The sequence below is a fragment of the Chanos chanos genome, chromosome 3, assembly GCF_902362185.1.
Source record: "Chanos chanos chromosome 3, fChaCha1.1, whole genome shotgun sequence".
Lineage (NCBI taxonomy): Eukaryota > Metazoa > Chordata > Actinopteri > Gonorynchiformes > Chanidae > Chanos > Chanos chanos.
Genome location: NC_044497.1, coordinates 21,040,996 through 21,058,025, shown reverse-complemented (window position 1 = coordinate 21,058,025; position 17,030 = coordinate 21,040,996). Strand labels below are relative to the sequence as shown.

Below are 17,030 nucleotides of genomic sequence, written 5' to 3'. Positions count from 1 at the left end.
GGACTCGTAGCTTTGGCTAACAGTTTCTCACTGAATCACACACAGCCAAAATAAATGGCATGTTGATTGACATGTAAAGTCACAGCCTTAATTTTGTTTTCGGTCCGTTGCAGCATTAGTGACTTAGCTATGGCTGTCCAGGTTGCCTGCACTTTCGATTGACAGAGTCACGTTAAATTGTGTCTCAGCAGTGAGAATGTTTATTGTCTGTTTCTGAGACATTGTTTAATGTGAGCCCTGTTCTGTTATGAAATAAGTTATAAGTGCCTTTTGACTGATGATCCTGCCTTCTGCAGAACTGAGCCATTAACTGATCTGAATTTCACATTTCATGAAAACATATCCAGCATTTTGATTTAATAAACAGGTTACATATGAGATTCTTTACATATAGTATTATATACATCTGATGGCAGTGGCCAGAAGTTTTGTAGAATCTATCTGATATTCACATTTGACTGTGTTTTTGGAGTAACTAGTAGTCCCTCGTATCCACAGAGAAATAAAATAGAAACACAACATGTTGATCACAAGGAAATGTATTCTGTTTTAATGTATTTTACTTTCAACACTTTTGTTTATCATATCATCTGATGTAGTTGCTCCATAGGTTCAGGGCATTTACTGTTTAAATTACCTTATCGAAATAGCTTTTCATGGCATAGTTTAATGTGAAGGAATAATCTTCCAGAGGGAACTCTGTTGTGTTTTTATATAAAGATGTCTTATGAAGGAGCCACAGATAGACCACCTGTGTGTGTGTGTGTGGGAAGAAAGAAGGTTGGAAACTGTAGGTGTTAAATCTTACTTTCCCTTCACTGAAGTGTGTTTGTTCACTGGAGAGTCTTCTTTCCTCAGGCTACACATTTGGTAGTTTGGCCTTTCTCCACCCTCCAAGTCTTCTCTCTGCCCTTTTTTCAGTCTTGGGAAACATGTCATCTTGAATGTTGTCCCACATTTTATTTGTTTCTGTGTCATTGTTACTATTACCGGTGAGAGACCTCCTTTAAGTTAATAGTTTTCTGATCAGCCTTATGGTGACTGATGTGCTGAATTTGGTCCCTAATTTTTCATGAGTCGGAGGTACCATCAGTTAGACTTTGGCATGTCTCTGCTTCTTGGTATGTGTAAAATTCCAAAGAGTCCCTTTTACACTCTGAGGCATTAAACATGCTGCTGCACAGCAGAAGCAGTGCTATTATATAGCAATGCTATTGTAAGATTATAATGGCCGGAATAAGGCAGGAAATCTTTCTCAGATTTGACCTTCAAATTTTGTTTTATTCAGACTTTGTGTCACACTGGGAACATGACTATGTCTTTGCCTCTTCCAGTGTTCAGCCTTTGAGTAATAGATGTTTTCTGGATTTTTAACCATTGGCCTACCTCTGCTAAGGACTCCTTAGATGACATATTCTGTGTTTCTGGGTCTCAGTTAAAGGAATAGTGTTGTTCACTGCATAAAGTATGATATACTTGTAATTTTCAATTTCAAGACACACAGATCTGTTGTGCCCGAGACACTATGAGCACATTTCACTTGCCTTTAATACCGTGGACAAATGCAACGAAAATCACTGATGCCCTTCAGTTTATGGATCATCTTGTGATCCTGGTCATATGGCTATTATCAAAGCAGAACATTATGTTTAGTCTTGCTAAAGAACTGAGTAACTTAAAATATTGCGTACACTCAGATAATCTCTTAGAGTTATAGACATAAACATTAATGAATTAATTTGTAATTGATACAGCGTTACCTGTGACCTTCATACGTGAGCTCCAGAGCCAGGAGGCTGAAGAGGGGGGCAGTGTTACTCTACACTGTGAGATCTCTAAAGCTGGAGTACCTGTGGAATGGAGGAAGGGAACACAAGTCCTCAAGTCTGGAGAGAAGTACCAGATGACACAGAAGGCCTCCCTGTGTGAACTTGTGATCAGCAAGGTTTTACCAGAAGACAGTGGAGACTATACATGTGTGTGTGGAGAACAGAAGACCACAGCAAATATTAAAATAAAGGGTAGGAGGAGACAGTTTGTTAAACTACATGTGGCCCAACTTGTTTGGTGTTGTCAATTTCTTTGAGTTTGTTAGGCAAAAATTTTTGCCTCTAATTTATGCTCGACAGCACCTGTCTTTTGCAATGGTATGTATTTAGGATATTTTTGCATGTTTATCTTTTTTCCTGACCATTCATTGAAAAATAAATGACTCCTCAGTGTTACCAGTGACCTTCAAACATGAGCTCCAGAGCCAGGAGGCTGAAGAGGGGGGCTGTGTTACTCTACACTGTGAGATCTCTAAAGCTGGAGTACCTGTGGAATGGAAGAAGGGAACACAGGTCCTCAAGTCTGGAGAAAAGTACCAGATGACACAGGCCGGATCCAAAGTAGAACTAAAGATGTTTGACCTAAAGCCTGAAGATGCTGGAGATTATGTTTGCTCTTGTGCAGACAATCAGACGACAGCCAATATCAAAGTTAATGGTAGGACTAGAGTACAATGTGGATATTCATTGATCTTGTTAAATCTCAGTACCTCTTTGTTTTCCATACTGTTTGTCCTGTGATTGTCTTCTTTTGACTGTTTGTCTAAAATCATCCTTTATGAGCACTCACACCCTTGAAACAAGATGAGCAAATAGGACTGTGTAAAATGAACAGCCTTGACATTGAGTTACATTTGTGCTCAGAAAACTGAAAAATGTTATTTTCATATGAATACAAATGAGAAACATGTTCATTAACGAATACTAGTTTTCCCCCAGAATATGTTTCAGTTATTTACAAACCTAGGACTTCTCTTAGATTAAAAAGAGATGTAAAACTCCAACCAAAATGAATATGCATTTACTTTTAAAAGTTCATCTCACATTGAGAGAGATCTCCTTTCACCAAGTTTAAACTGAGTTTAAAAATGCTTTTAAACACAGTAAATATACCTCCAGTCATCATTCAGCACTATGGAGATTGGAGCAGAACTCCCTCAAGAAAGAAGACAAAAAGCCATTGACCAAGTAGACTTTTACCATATATAAGCCAATGAATAAATTTAAGATTAAATACTTACACACCAGTGAGCACACACAACCACTAGATGCAGGAGCAGCAGGGGGTTAAGTAAGACTTCAGTTGTGGATGTTTTCCTGCTGGCTCTAGGAATCAAACTAGTGACCTTTTGTTCACAAGCATACTTCTGTAACCATTAGGCCACAGGGTGCATTTATAGCTACTGGAATACTGGTAAACCTGCCTAAAAGACACAATGCTCCGCCCATGTACAAAAACACAGACAGGTTAGAGACAAAATCCAAATCTACTATAAGGGATAACCACCATGACAGCAGCCCTCATGGAATCATCCCTGAAAAGGAGGCAAACAAAGGCAACCAATAAAAATAAAGAAAAAAAGTGTATTCACTGAAAATCAACCTCAAAGGGACCATCATATTACAGATAGACAAGTTTAAAATTGTGCTTTATGGCCATACACACCAGTACTGGGTTGGTGTCAAAGAAGAACAAGAAAGAGTTGCCCTGGATCCACTGATCCTGTAAGATCAATGGAATCATCTAATACAACAAGTACAAAGACCTGCTACACTCGGTCCCCAATATACCTCAGCATACCTTCACATCTACCAGGAAATAGTTTACCATCCACAAACTCACTGTTTTTCAATATGATCATCTCAGGCTATTTAGTTCACCTTTTCCAACAGAATATTTATATTGAACTGAAAAAGACAGCTACTTAACACAAACCCATTGATCAGAAGAATGTGGAAAGCTTCTCTATGGAAGAAGGATTTATTCTTAATGAAAATTAGGTTATACTCAGTGTCATGGAATAGTGTCAGTGTCAGTGGAATATTTTCCACATTTTTAGAATGAAACTTAACACACTAGGTGAAGTTCACAATGTTTTACAGTAATTTTTGTTCGTCTTTATCACTGGTGTGACTCCATCTGGAGGGTGCTATATCTATGTCACTTATTTGTGTTTTGTGCAGTTGGATCTGTGTGTATAAAGATATTTCTTGCAACTTGGCACCTCTTTATTAATTCATGACATGATGCAGTTATCACATTTTGCAGTAATTAATTAGTTATTAATCAGTCATAAATGAGTTATAGTCATTATAAATTATTAATTAGTTATGAAGTTATTTTAACCCTACTTTCCAAGCAGTACTCTAAAGTTGCAATAAATGTCAGTAGAAAACACAAACTCAACAGTCATGTGGAATCTACCATGTCACTGTAAATTGCAGTCTGTGTTATAAAAATTTCTGTCAAGTTCAGTACTTCTTCATGGTTCCTCAGTGTTACCTGTGACCTTCAAATGTGAGCTCCAGAGCCAGGAGGCTGAAGAGGGGGGCAGTGTTACTCTACACTGTGAGATCTCTAAAGCTGGAGTACCTGTGGAATGGAGGAAGGGAACACAGGTCCTCAAGTCTGGAGAGAAGTACCAGATGACACAGAAGGCCTCCCTGTGTGAACTTGTGATCAGCAAAGTTCTACCAGAAGACAGTGGAGACTATACTTGTGTGTGTGGAGAACAGAAGACCACAGCAAATATTAAGATAAAGGGTAGGAGGAGACAGTTTGTTAAACTATGTGTGGCTCAACTTGTTTGGTGTTGTCAATTTCTGTGGTTTGTAAAACAAATATTTTGTATCTGATTTACGTTTGACAGTGTCTGTCTTTTGTAACTGTACATTTTTAGGATGTTTTGTATGTTTATCTTGTTTTTGAACCATTTCTTGAAAAATAAATGACACTTCAGCATTACCGGTAACCTTCAAACGTGAGCTCCAGAGCCAGGAGGCTGAAGAGGGGGGCAGTGTTACTCTACACTGTGAGATCTCTAAAGCTGGAGTACCTGTGGAATGGAGGAAGGGAACACAGGTCCTCAAGTCTGGAGAGAAGTACCAGATGAAACAGGCTGGATCGAAAGTAGAGCTAAAGATCTTTGATCTGAAGCCTGAAGACAGCGGAGAATACATCTGCTCCACAGGAGATGCACAATGCACTGGGCACGTGAGAGTTAATGGTAGGAAGAGCCCTGCTCTCTGGTCACCTTCTCTGAATTATCAAAAGTCACATAAAACCTGGAGAAACAGATGCTTAGCACAGAAGAAAATATGGTAGAGTTAAGTCAGTCTTCATTTAGGGAGGTCTCTTTCTGAAGATGTTTATGAAGTTAGAAACTGAGGTTTGAGTTGACAATAGCCCTCCTGCTGTAGGCATTAGATTTTGCTTATTTTGCTCTTTGAATTACCAGCCCTTCTGGCCATTTTCACCCAAGAGCTGAAGAACCAGGTAGCTAGGGAAGGAAACAGCGCTATCCTGTGCTGTGAGCTCTCCAAACCAGACGTTCCAGTTGAGTGGATGAAGGGTGAAGTGGGCCTTTGCCCTTGTGCCAAATATGAAATGAGCCAAAGTGGTCACAGAGCTCAGCTAATTATTCATGGACTGGATCCAGCTGACTCTGGTGACTACACTTGTGACACTGGGATACGGAAAAGCACTGCACACCTGGAAGTGAAGGGTAGGAGAAAGTTTGCCTTCTGATGAAGTTTCTGATGATAAAACAGTAATATAAAAGTGACTCACTTTCACCTTTTCGTGTCCACTCCTTTTCATTTCCACCCTTGACCCCTGTAGCCCTCCCTGTGCTTTTTAAGACCCACCTACACAAACAGGAGGCTGAATACATGGAAACTGCCACATTCCGATGTGAGGTCACTAAGCCCGCAGCCAAAGTTGTGTGGAAGAAAGGAACAAAGGTTCTGGAGTCCGGCCACAAATACCAAATAAAACAAGATGGTGTAGCGATGGAGCTGGTCATCTTTAATTTACAGGGATCTGACTCTGGAGAATATTCTTGTGACACAGGAGATGATATAACGTCAGCTAAACTCGTTGTTAAGGGTAGGAACCACATGGCTGCAGTCATCGGTTGATGAAACTCATCACTGAATCTCATCACTTCTACTGACATGAGCTCTCTTATCACTTGGAATTAAACACTCTTCCTTTCTCCATTCTTTTTTCTTTTATGGCTTGCTTTTGTGCATTCCTCTTGCACAATGAAATCCTCTCCACCCCATAATATGTATGTGACTGAGTCACTTCTTTTCTGTATATGACTATACGCGAGAACCACTGCTGTTGATGTGAAGCTTTCATCATCATAGCTTGATTGCAGTTTTACCCCCTACTTTCTCAGTTTAACTGAACACTACCTTCCTACTAGTTCTCTGAATGTTGCCTGGCGGTGGTAAGAATTGATCCATGCCAGTGTGTGGTATACTTACATCACACCTCTGTGCAGTACACTTATTGTTTTTACTTTATCTCTGTGTATTTGACTTTCATTCAACTAAATAACCTAAATATTTAGTCTATACTAATTTATCAGATGACTTCTTTGAATTATCACCTATGCGCTTTTAGCTAATGCGGGTGACTTAGCATACCAGCGACACTGCAGTTTAGTTACAGTGAAACAACACTGGTTAGGTCAGTAAAGGTTGTTGACAGACCTAAACTACCTGTTTTTGATCTGTCTGCTGATGTGCAAATGGGGAAGCTTAAAGATCTTAGGAGTGGTCAGAAATGTTCTATATGTACATGTTTGATTTTCATTTGTGGTGGATTTCTTAACTTTGAATGACCAGCTCAGATGTGGCCTATAGTAAAGAAGAGATCCTCAAATTTTCCTGAGTGACGAGCATGGACTAGTCATGACAATGCTTTGCTTGCATTTTGAGGAAGAAATCTAAGTGTAATTCTAACAATCTTTATTGAACAGAACTGGACATCACCATACTAACTGGTTTGAAGAGCTGCATCGTTAATGAGGGTGATGATGTGAGCTTTGAATGCCTTGTCTCCCATGACAATGCATCTGGCATACAGTGGAAACTTCAAGATGTCCCACTCCAGAACAATGAGATGAACAAGATCCGAGCTGAGGGCAAGAGACACACTCTTACTCTCCGGAGTGTCACTCCAAAAGACTCAGGCACAGTTACCTTCAGCATAGGCCCTCATACCTCCTTTGCCTCTCTCACAGTCAAAGGTAAAACTATGTTTATGAGGTGTGCCTTGATCCTTCTAATCCAAAGTAACCATGTCCATTTTGGGTAACTTTTGAATCCACTTTTGAGATTGCTCACTAAATTGGATTTCATTGATCTGAATTGTAACATGCATGAACCCTAGCCTTGCCACAACATCAGTGGTTTGTTCATTCATGCTTTCCTTTTCATAGTTCACATTCTCATTTATGCATCACAGTCAGCTTGCCCTGGAGAGTCCTTCATTAGAGTAAATGATTTCACTCTACCATCACTAACTGCACACATCCATCCCTAACTTGTTAAGTTCATACATTGAAATATACTTTCAAGATGCTTTGAGATGAATTCCAGAAACTGGAATGTTCTGGAATGTTACACTTCCTTTAACTTCCAAACCATGACATCACTAGCCTATGCTGTAAATACAAAGCGAGCTCATTCTATTGTTGCACTGATCTGGTGCCACATGTTGGAATAAGTTGTACATGTTACATCCAAGGATGTCTATCTGATTTTAATCAAGGCAACTTCTAAAAAGTGCGTCGTTGATTTGTTTGCTGTATTGTCCTGTGAGTTATTTGTTCTGCTGTCCTGTCCCGAGTGCATGTGTGTGTGTGAGAGTACATGTGAGGTGAATGGTGCGACGTCATATTGTGCGTTTCTTTGGTCCTCCCTTTTATCATGACAGGTGGATTAGATGCCTGTCATACAAATACGTGCTCCGTCAGGATTGGAGAGATGGGAGATTTAAACGCACCCAACGATCCTGGAGGGGGGGCTGCTTCTCCTGTCTTCAGACTCTTGCCACATTGTTGTCCCACTGTTGCATAAAACCCACTATATTGTCGTTGTTGTCGGCCCTTATTTCGTTGTTGATCTCCCAGCTGATTGTAGCTCTGTGTGTGTCTTAGGTTGATTGTAGCTCTGTGTGTGTCTTAGATTGATTGTAGCTCTGTGTGTGTCTTAGGTTGATTGTAGCTCTCTGTGTGTGTCTTAGGTTGATTGTAGCTCTCTGTGTGTGTCTTAGGTTGATTGTAGCTCTGTGTGTGTCTTAGGTTGATTGTAGCTCTGTGTGTGTCTTAGGCTGATTGTAGCTCTGTGTGTGTGTCTTAGGTTGTGAATGCAGTATTTTTTGTTCCAATCGGTATTTCTTTCTTTTCTCGTAGTTTTTTTGGAGGACATAGGGAGGTTGGGTGCCATTTGTTTTCTTCACCGTTTTTCACTCTGTTTTTCATTAGCAAGGGATTTTAGGGGAGTTCTTTGTCTTTTATGTGGTTTATTTGGTGACCAAGTAAGGTAGTTTATGTGTCTCAGTTAGCTGCTGCTTGTTTATTATTTTGGCCTTGCCCCCTCCCGAAGCCACGATTTGCCTCCTGAATTTTTTTCTTTTTCTTTCTTTGTAGTAATAAGTTTTCAAATAAAAATTTCCTTTGTTGGCAGAAACTGCTGTTTCCGTCATTGCTGAGGGCAGGAGACAGGACTCCCACTTTTTTTTCTTATTAATCAATATGCTCCAACCCTCGACTGGGACATAACACACACATCTGTAGCACTTTTGTTGAAATGTCAGATGATTCAGAGTTTTACTTTGTTTTTCGTTCCATTTTACTTTAAGCATGACATTTTGAAGAAAATGTTCAAATGTTGCATACATTTGGGTACCTTTGGGTAATATGATTGTAGTTTGACATTGTCTTGTCAGTATATTCATTAGATTTGTAATGAGCAGGGTTTTTTTTGCTAGTTTGCTTCACCAATAAACGTGAATAAACAATAGAAGGCCAATGTATACCTAGAATTGAGGCGTAGACATAGATACTGAAGTATGACTACTTAAAAGACAACATTTCAGTCGCAAGGGGCCTTCAGGACTGTGTGTGTATAGAAGACCAGAGGAATGCAGTTTGCTACTGAAACATTCATGTCTATTAAACATATTCTGTATCAGAATGTTGAGTGTGCAACATTCTTTGATACAGGGTTTTTGACTCAGTGAATAACCAAGTATCCTACCAGTATCCCATTTTATTCCTATCTACTGTGTGCAGAACTCTCCCTGTTGGTGCACACAAAAATACAGTATTCTTTTCCATGTGGAAGCATTGAGTAACACATCCTATGGTGTGCTTCTCATTATTCCTTGGTAGAGGCCCCTGTGGTTTCGTTCACTGAAGACCTGAAGAGCCAGGAAGGTATGGAGGGAAAGGAAGCCTCGCTAAGCTGCCAGATCTCTGTCGCTGATGCTACTGTGACTTGGAAGAAAGGCACAAAGGTGCTCTCAGAAGGAGAGAAATATTCCATTGGAAGAGAAGGCACAGTCCAGACATTGATAATCCGCAAACTAACCATGGAGGATGCTGGAGAGTACACCTGTGAAGCAGAGGGCAAAAAGAGCACAGCGACTTTGACAGTCAAAGGTAATCTACTTCATATCCAATCTGATGTCCCCTCCTTCTCATCCCCTCTCTTGTCCTGCCCCACCCTTCTGTTGATATGAAATGGAAAGTGGTGAATCTTAGAAAGCCTTGCCATTCTCTAGGTAGTCAGCCCCAAGTAATGGATGAATTGAATCAGATAGGCCTTTCTGTATTGTAATTAGAGCTACTCTTGCACAGTGCAGTGTTGTGGAATATATCAATGCTGTTTCCACAAGGTGTTTTGAATGTGGTGGATAGTGATGTGCTTAGGGATATTGTGAGTTCCTTTATTTTTGGACAGTATCAATGTTTAAAGTTCTGACGACTGTTTGTACTACAACAGTATTTGTAATTTAATTGCCTACGACAATCTCTGTGGGAAATGTAGTTCTCTTTTAAAGAACTGGCTTCACCGAGCCTTTCAACAGCTTCATCCAATTCATCCTCAGAGTGTGTGCACATCACACGAGAGCTGAGAGATGTGACTGTGACAGCTGGTGAGGATGCCCATTTCTGCTGTGAAGTGTCTAAGGCTGGCATTACAGATGTTGAGTGGTGGTTAGGCTCAAACCAACTACAGAGCAATGATCTGAATCAGATCAGCTGCCAAGGGAGGGAGCACAGCCTTGTGTTGAAAATGGTCGCACCAGATGACTCAGGTGACGTTGCCTTTGTGGTGGGCACAGAGAAAAGCGTTGCCTGCATGCTAGTGCAAGAGAAACCCAGAGGTAATGGAAGACAAGATTGTTTGGTTACCTTCATGAGCCCACTGTTTTAAATAGTCCTCCTGCCACCTTGCATAGCACTATGCCCATCCCAGCTATAGCTGCACTATCATTTCATGCAATGCTTTTGCCATTACATAGCTTACACCTAATGGTATAATCACGGTGTTTTCAAAGGAAGAGCCCATGTAACCTTAAATTGCAAAATTTTTGAGCATTACAGTATTGTGTGTTTAAGCTGCTGCTGCTGATATTTTCGTAATTCCTCAAGAATCTCTCCCTGAAGCATTTGCCTTAAACAGAGCAAAGTAAAACTTAAAAAAAAAAACAAAAAAAAAAAACAGATGCATTTGTGGCTTGTGGTAGAAAAATTATGTAATGGCTGGTGGGTTTGGGTTTCTCCTGTCCATAGTTATATTCTTGGAAAAGCTACTGGACATAACAGCTAAAGAAGGTGACACAGCCACATTGTCCTGTATGATCTCCGACCCCAAAGCTACTGTCACATGGTACAAAGACGGGGTGATGATAAAGTCAGGGGGCAGATATCTACTCCACAAGGACAGAGCCATTCACCAGCTGCGTATCCTTAAAGTTGAGGAAGGGGACGCTGGGCTGTACAAGTGCGATACTGGACATGCACAAAGCAGCGCTGCTCTTACTGTCAAAGGTAAACAGCATTATGGGAATCTGATTTTACCTAGTTCTGTCCTCTCAGTGGATGAAGATGAATCAGACAAAAGATTTAAATGTGCAGCCTCCTCCACGTACATGCCTCGCCAAAAAAAAGAGGACCCCACACTCTGTCTTAAGATTCCACACGTGCACCTTCACTCTCGCCACAGTTTTAATGAGCAGCCTTTGACTTAATTTTCTTTCACCCATTTCTTATCATTAGGTCTACCTGTGTTCTTCCGGAAAGAGTTACAAAATCAGGAGGCTATTGAGGGAGACACAGTGACCTTAGTCTGTGAGGTGTCAAAGCCAGGTGTCAGTGTAGAGTGGCGTAAAGGTGGAGTGGTGCTGCAGCCCAGTAAGAAGTACCAGATGAAGCAGAATGGATGTGTACAGGAACTACATATCCATGACCTGCAACCAGAAGATAATGGCTACTACACCTGTGATGCTGGAGAACAGCTGACCACAGCCTCTGTGGCAGTTCAAGGTAAACACATCATGTTGTCAGTGCGTGGACAACAGGTAGGGCAGGGGGTTAAAAAAGTGCCAGAGTTTTCTTAGTTGTATGTGTATTACTTGAGTTCTATGCAAAAAATGTCTTAACTGGACAAAGGAAATGGACAAAGGCAAAAATGAAAGCCTGTAAAGAAATATTTTACAACATTGGCTGAGTATGATAAACTGAGAATAAGAACTTCTCTCAAGGCTTGATCCTGGGACCTGGTTTTACTGAATTGATTATTTTGATGAAATTTTAATGTTTCAGTAATACTACTTCAGTAATACATTTATATCTATATGTATATCTACCACCTATCTACCTATTTATTAATTTATTTATTTATATGTGCACGCGCGCACGCGTGTGTGTATATATACACACGTATTTGTTTTATCTTCCTGATATTGAAAGTTGCTATTTCTAGCAAGTTATTTATCCCTTTGTTGTAAAAGAAAAAAAAATGATACACCAAGTATTTTTAAATATTTTTGCAACTAAAGTATAAAAAGTAACTTAATTCAGATTCTACTCAATGAAAAACTGAGGTAGGAACTGTTCTTTTCCTACTTGCACATTGAGATGGTAAGTAAAAGGGTGAACACATGTCAATTTAATGAGTAGGCACATTAATAATTCCCAGCATAGCTCAGTGATGACCATAGGAGTAAATTTGTTGTATGTAGAGACGTTAATATGTAGCTGAGCAGTGTGTTTTTGTGCCCTGCAGTGGGAGAGGTGCTCATAGTGTCGGGTTTAAAGAACACTGACGTGTTCATGGGTGAGCAGGCAGTATTCTCCTGTCAGCTCTCCCGTCGCACTAAGGGCAGAGTTCAATGGTGGTTGGACGGGACCCGTTTGGAGAACAGTCCCTTCAGCGAAATAGGAGTGGGTGATGACAATGTCCATACTCTCATCCTTAAGAACCTGGCCCCAGATGACTCAGGCACCGTCATGTTTAAAACGGGTGGTCTGGTGTCTTCAGCGAAGCTGTTAGTGAAAGGTACCAGGAGAGGTATTGGGGTTGAGATGAGAACTGTAACTCTTTCATAGAGGGCCCTGCATCACTCATTCAATCCTTTTGTTTTGTCTCTTCAATCTATCTTGACTGTATCCATGAATTTCCTGACATCAAACCTTGCCCAAATTTCTTGTCTACCTCTGCTTTGGAACCTTAGGTTGCCATGTTTAGCTGTGTGTGATTTGTACTGCCATGAATGCTATTTGAAAGTGAACACCCAATTTTTAATGACATGTAGATCAACAGGTAGAGAGAATCAAGAGAAAGCTTTAAGATCATAGATCAATCCTATCTTCATTTTACCAAGAAAAGAACTCCAATGTTTAATTAACTTAATCAAAAAGAAACAAAAGTGTTTGATCAACCACCTACTTGCCAGCCTGAATGTAACAGAAAAGAAAGTAGCCATAATATGTTACACGCCAAGGCTATTTTATCTAAAACATATCTGTGAACATGTCGCCTGTGTAAACTTTAAGCTGTCTATGCTGCTAGCTTCTCAGAAAGAAATTTCAACATTAAAATGTTGAAAAGTGGTCAATGGATTGTTTTTGCACACCCCTGTCTGAAGGTAGAGAATTTGTTTGGAGGATACAATAACTAAGGCCCAGCCCAGGGTGTAGGAGTTGCCCTGAGCCAGACTAAAACTGACAATCTTGAAGGCGATTAAGGTGAAATCCCGCTAATTTTCATGTCAGCCAGCAGGTGTTTTCTTTAATTGCCTGAAGAATGCACCATGACTGTTTCCCAAGATAAAATTGGTCTCTAATTATGAGGTGAGACCAGCAGAATGTCTGCCCCTCAGGATAGAACTGGAATAAGAGTGAAAGTAGAAGGAAGTTAGAAGACCTAGAAAATGAATTAATGTAGCAGTGGATGATGAGGATTTGGAGTCTGCAAGAGCATTTCCATCACCAGTCTCTTGATGTTCTAGAGTGGTCTTGACTGTACATGACTGCTAGTAGTTCTGTTCCAAAGTTTCAGCCCTGCTCTAAAGTACTACTGTGATGCCTTAGAGACTGCACATTCCTCTTTCATGGTTTGTCATAATATAAATTTCACAAGCTTCTCGGTTTCTAGACCCCACACCTTCATAATGCTCACAGAAATTATTGTGCAATCTGACCCCAATAAATGATCTGACATATTGGCCACTCCAACGCTCAATGCAAAATGATTTGCCCTCAGGGCCCCTTTTTGGAAAGACCTTGGAGTGTTTTGCTTCCCTGCTGACATTAATTCTGAGTATCTTTGGCCCACAGATCCCCAACAGTGACCGTAGCCCAGCCATAGTTTCCCACATGGCTAAATGGATCTGATCCTGACTCTCTAATCCATATGAGTGTTGGTCCAGCATATCAATCCTGATTTGTCCCTTTAGTTTGGTGTTTGGCCATGTAATGGAATCCCTGCAACTGCACAAACCCTGGAGCACCTTATGATGATTAGAGGCAACGAATCTGCCGACTATGGTCGTGAAATTCTAGGGGTAGAAATTCCATGTTGCATTAAACACTTGCTTGAGGCAAGATGAGCAATAATACCTCTCAAGGTTGTTGAAAGCATTCCTTTACATAGTGAGTTTTCTGTCCACTGGTATGGCTTTGGAAAGTGCAGAAAAGCGAAGTGTTCTTCTCAAGACTGCCCCCCAAATCTGCCAAAACCCAATAGAACTGCCCCTTTTTAGCACTCCATGCAGGAGATGAACCTTGGAGGACCCTTTAGCAGCATATCAGTTGTAGCAGGCTAAGTAAAAGAATGCTCACAATTAAGTGTTACAAGGGGAAGGCAAATGTTACTTCCCCACATAAGTGATTGTGTGAATCACTTATGTGGCCTTGAGGAAGGAACTTCTCTTTGCAGTAACTTCCAACTGAGTGAATTACCCTTTAATGTACAGAGCACTATTTCATTATTGTAAAGAGACACTGCCTGCAACCAGCTTTAAATGCAGACATAACTTTGCTCAGCCATGTCCTATGGCAACCAATCAAGACATGCTTTAATACACACATCTTAGGCACAGACATGTATGTGTAAACCAGGAGGAGCCTGCAGTACCAGCCTGCAGAATTTCTCCCAATAAGGTAATGGGATGGAGTTTCTCACCATTTGGTTGTGGTGCCTATTTACATCCATTTGTTTGCTCAGAAAATTCATGGATGCAGAAATTTTCATTTAAAAATTCAACTGTATTTCAGTGTTTTTCAAACATTACAGACATGTCCCCACACGTTCTTTTTACTCCCGTGTTGTTCTCTGACAGCACACTATCTGAGTGGCACAGTTATAAATATAAAGTAAACAAATGGAGTTATAAGTTTAGGAGCAGATGCAATGCAATAAGCCCCTTAAATCCAAGAGCATTTTTCTTTTTTATTAACACATCATAGAGTTTTTGTAAACGTTGCTAAAATACATGGAATCTTCCTCCCATTTCAATGAGTTTGGAGTGTTTGCAGGTGCCTGTAAAAGGGTTCATGTTTTCTACCTCAATGGTGTGAATGAGTGTCTTGATTGGCAACTCATCTGGTATGCATGGGCTATCTACTGGTCATCTCATTCTGACAAATGACTGAGGATTGCTCATACATTTCCCCAAAACCAGCTGTAGGAGTGGGTGACATTTTACTTCTCGCTTTCTCACAAAGTATGCTAAAAACAGTTTACTAATCTCTAATAAACTGCTGAATATGTTTGCAATTTTTTTAACAGTAAATGAATCTGGGCATACAAATTTATTACATTTAAACTGACTGTGAAACCCTGTCAATTCAAGGTATTCAGTTAATGATGTCAATGATGGTATAACTACCACAACGTTTTTCTATTACCATGGGCTTTCGTTTTTATATGGTTTTATTGGACTCTTATTTTAGTCTGCTATATCATAGTTTATCAGTTCTCTTATGGTCAGCTTTAGCGCTAATGTTCATTCCATCTTTGGCTTGTCCATAATGCTCACATGCACCTCCGCTCAGACCCTTACTGGTACTAAAACCTTCTAACCCACTGACTGGGAGCTGAGAAACTCCTTGCTAACCTTCACAGCCATCTGTACCATCAGCACTCCTCCCAACATTAGCCTCAGCTGCTTGTCATTTCTCTTTGTAATTGGGCCTGTAGTGTGTTCGGCTTTTTCTTGCCCTCCATCAGTTTGGAGTAGAAAAGTGCAATGTTCACATCTGTCATGTCGTGACAAGAACTCACTTATACATGTTATGTAGTTAGCCATGAGATAGAGGCAAAACTGTAGCTGTTGCAATTGAGTAATAGATTGTTGAATGTATTACTTACTGCTGGTGGTCAAAGCTTCAATCTGTCCAAGGAAAAAAGGTTTCACAGTAATATTTACTGAATAGCATTATGGAATTTCAATTACAGTAGTATGTCAAATAAGTCAGATTGAATTTAGAGAAAAAAATCTACTCCAAAGTGGTCTGGAGGCTTAACGGCCTTAGCACTGTCTCAATATATTGCATGTCCTTACCATGCACTGGCCCTTCGTAGATCCTACGGTGGAGGTGGTCAGTGCTATGGAGGACCTACAGATAGCAGAGAACCAGCCAGCAGAGTTCATCTGCCAGTATTCGCGTCCAGTCAAGGCAGTTTGGAAGCTAAATGGGCTCCCAATACTTCCAGATGGCCACAGAGTCATAGTGGAACAGGACTGGAATGTTGCCCGGTTGTACATTAGCCGTGTAATCCCTCAGGATGAGGGCGTGTATTCCTGTGAGGCAGATGGCACCTGTGTTGTGGCCCAGTTGCAGGTGCAAGGTGAGCTTAAATGCTGCTGGAATTTGCACCTGCCCATATGAGAAATTGTGTTGTAAGTTTGGATGCTCTTCTTTACTTCAGAAGATCATCAAGATTAAAAAAAAACATAAATGTGATGTATATGGTCTTCTCTTCTGTTAGTCTAGGAAACATCTTATAATAGCAGAATTAATATATGTTCTTGTCAAGCATCAAACGAGACTATTTTTAGGCAAATTCCAAAAGCTATACAGACCTCACGTGACTGACATAATTTCAAGATGCTTTTTTTTTTTTTTTTTTTTTGCTTTTTGCTTTTTTGTGTTCCAGAACTAGTTAAATCATTCCAGTATATAAGTTAGCATGGCGGTTATATGTTATGCAGTGTACCTCTGCATATAGGTATTCAGGGATCTCCAGCACTTCATCTATAGATCTGTTGTATTCAAACGGGTATGGAGAGAAATCCTGAAGTAGGTTAGATCTGTAGGAAAGAAAGCCTACCACTGAAAACTTGCCAGGTCACAGTGCACAGCGTGAAGGGCTTGCAGTCCTTGGGGTGGAAATGGGATGCTTTGTTGCACTCTCATAAAGAAAAACTCTCCACATGGAACTGTATTTTTAATGTTCATTGGTTACCTGAGATCAAGCTTAAAGCTTTTTTCTCCTGCCATGACATATTGTTCTCTATTTTTATCCATCACTGTCTCTGTGAACTTCTCATTCTTATCCTTTCAGATGGTTTTATATGCCTCAACATATGCAGGTTTATATATGTTATATATGTACTGTAGATGTTGAATGATTTTTTTGGTAGCTGTCACAGTTGTTCCTTTCCTGCAG

General features: G+C 40.3%; 1 protein-coding gene across 1 annotated transcript in view; it reads left to right on the top strand.

Moving 5' to 3' along the window:
• The window catches only part of obscnb (obscurin, cytoskeletal calmodulin and titin-interacting RhoGEF b), a 74,870-nt gene that overhangs the window by 39,247 nt on the left and 18,593 nt on the right, over nt 1–17,030 (top strand). The window contains 12 exon segments of the mRNA XM_030767648.1: nt 1,755–2,021; nt 4,327–4,593; nt 4,790–5,056; nt 5,288–5,554; nt 5,671–5,937; nt 6,821–7,090; nt 9,239–9,508; nt 9,958–10,236; nt 10,646–10,903; nt 11,132–11,398; nt 12,141–12,413; nt 15,942–16,208. Of these exon segments, the coding sequence (XP_030623508.1) occupies nt 1,755–2,021; nt 4,327–4,593; nt 4,790–5,056; nt 5,288–5,554; nt 5,671–5,937; nt 6,821–7,090; nt 9,239–9,508; nt 9,958–10,236; nt 10,646–10,903; nt 11,132–11,398; nt 12,141–12,413; nt 15,942–16,208 (3,219 nt within the window).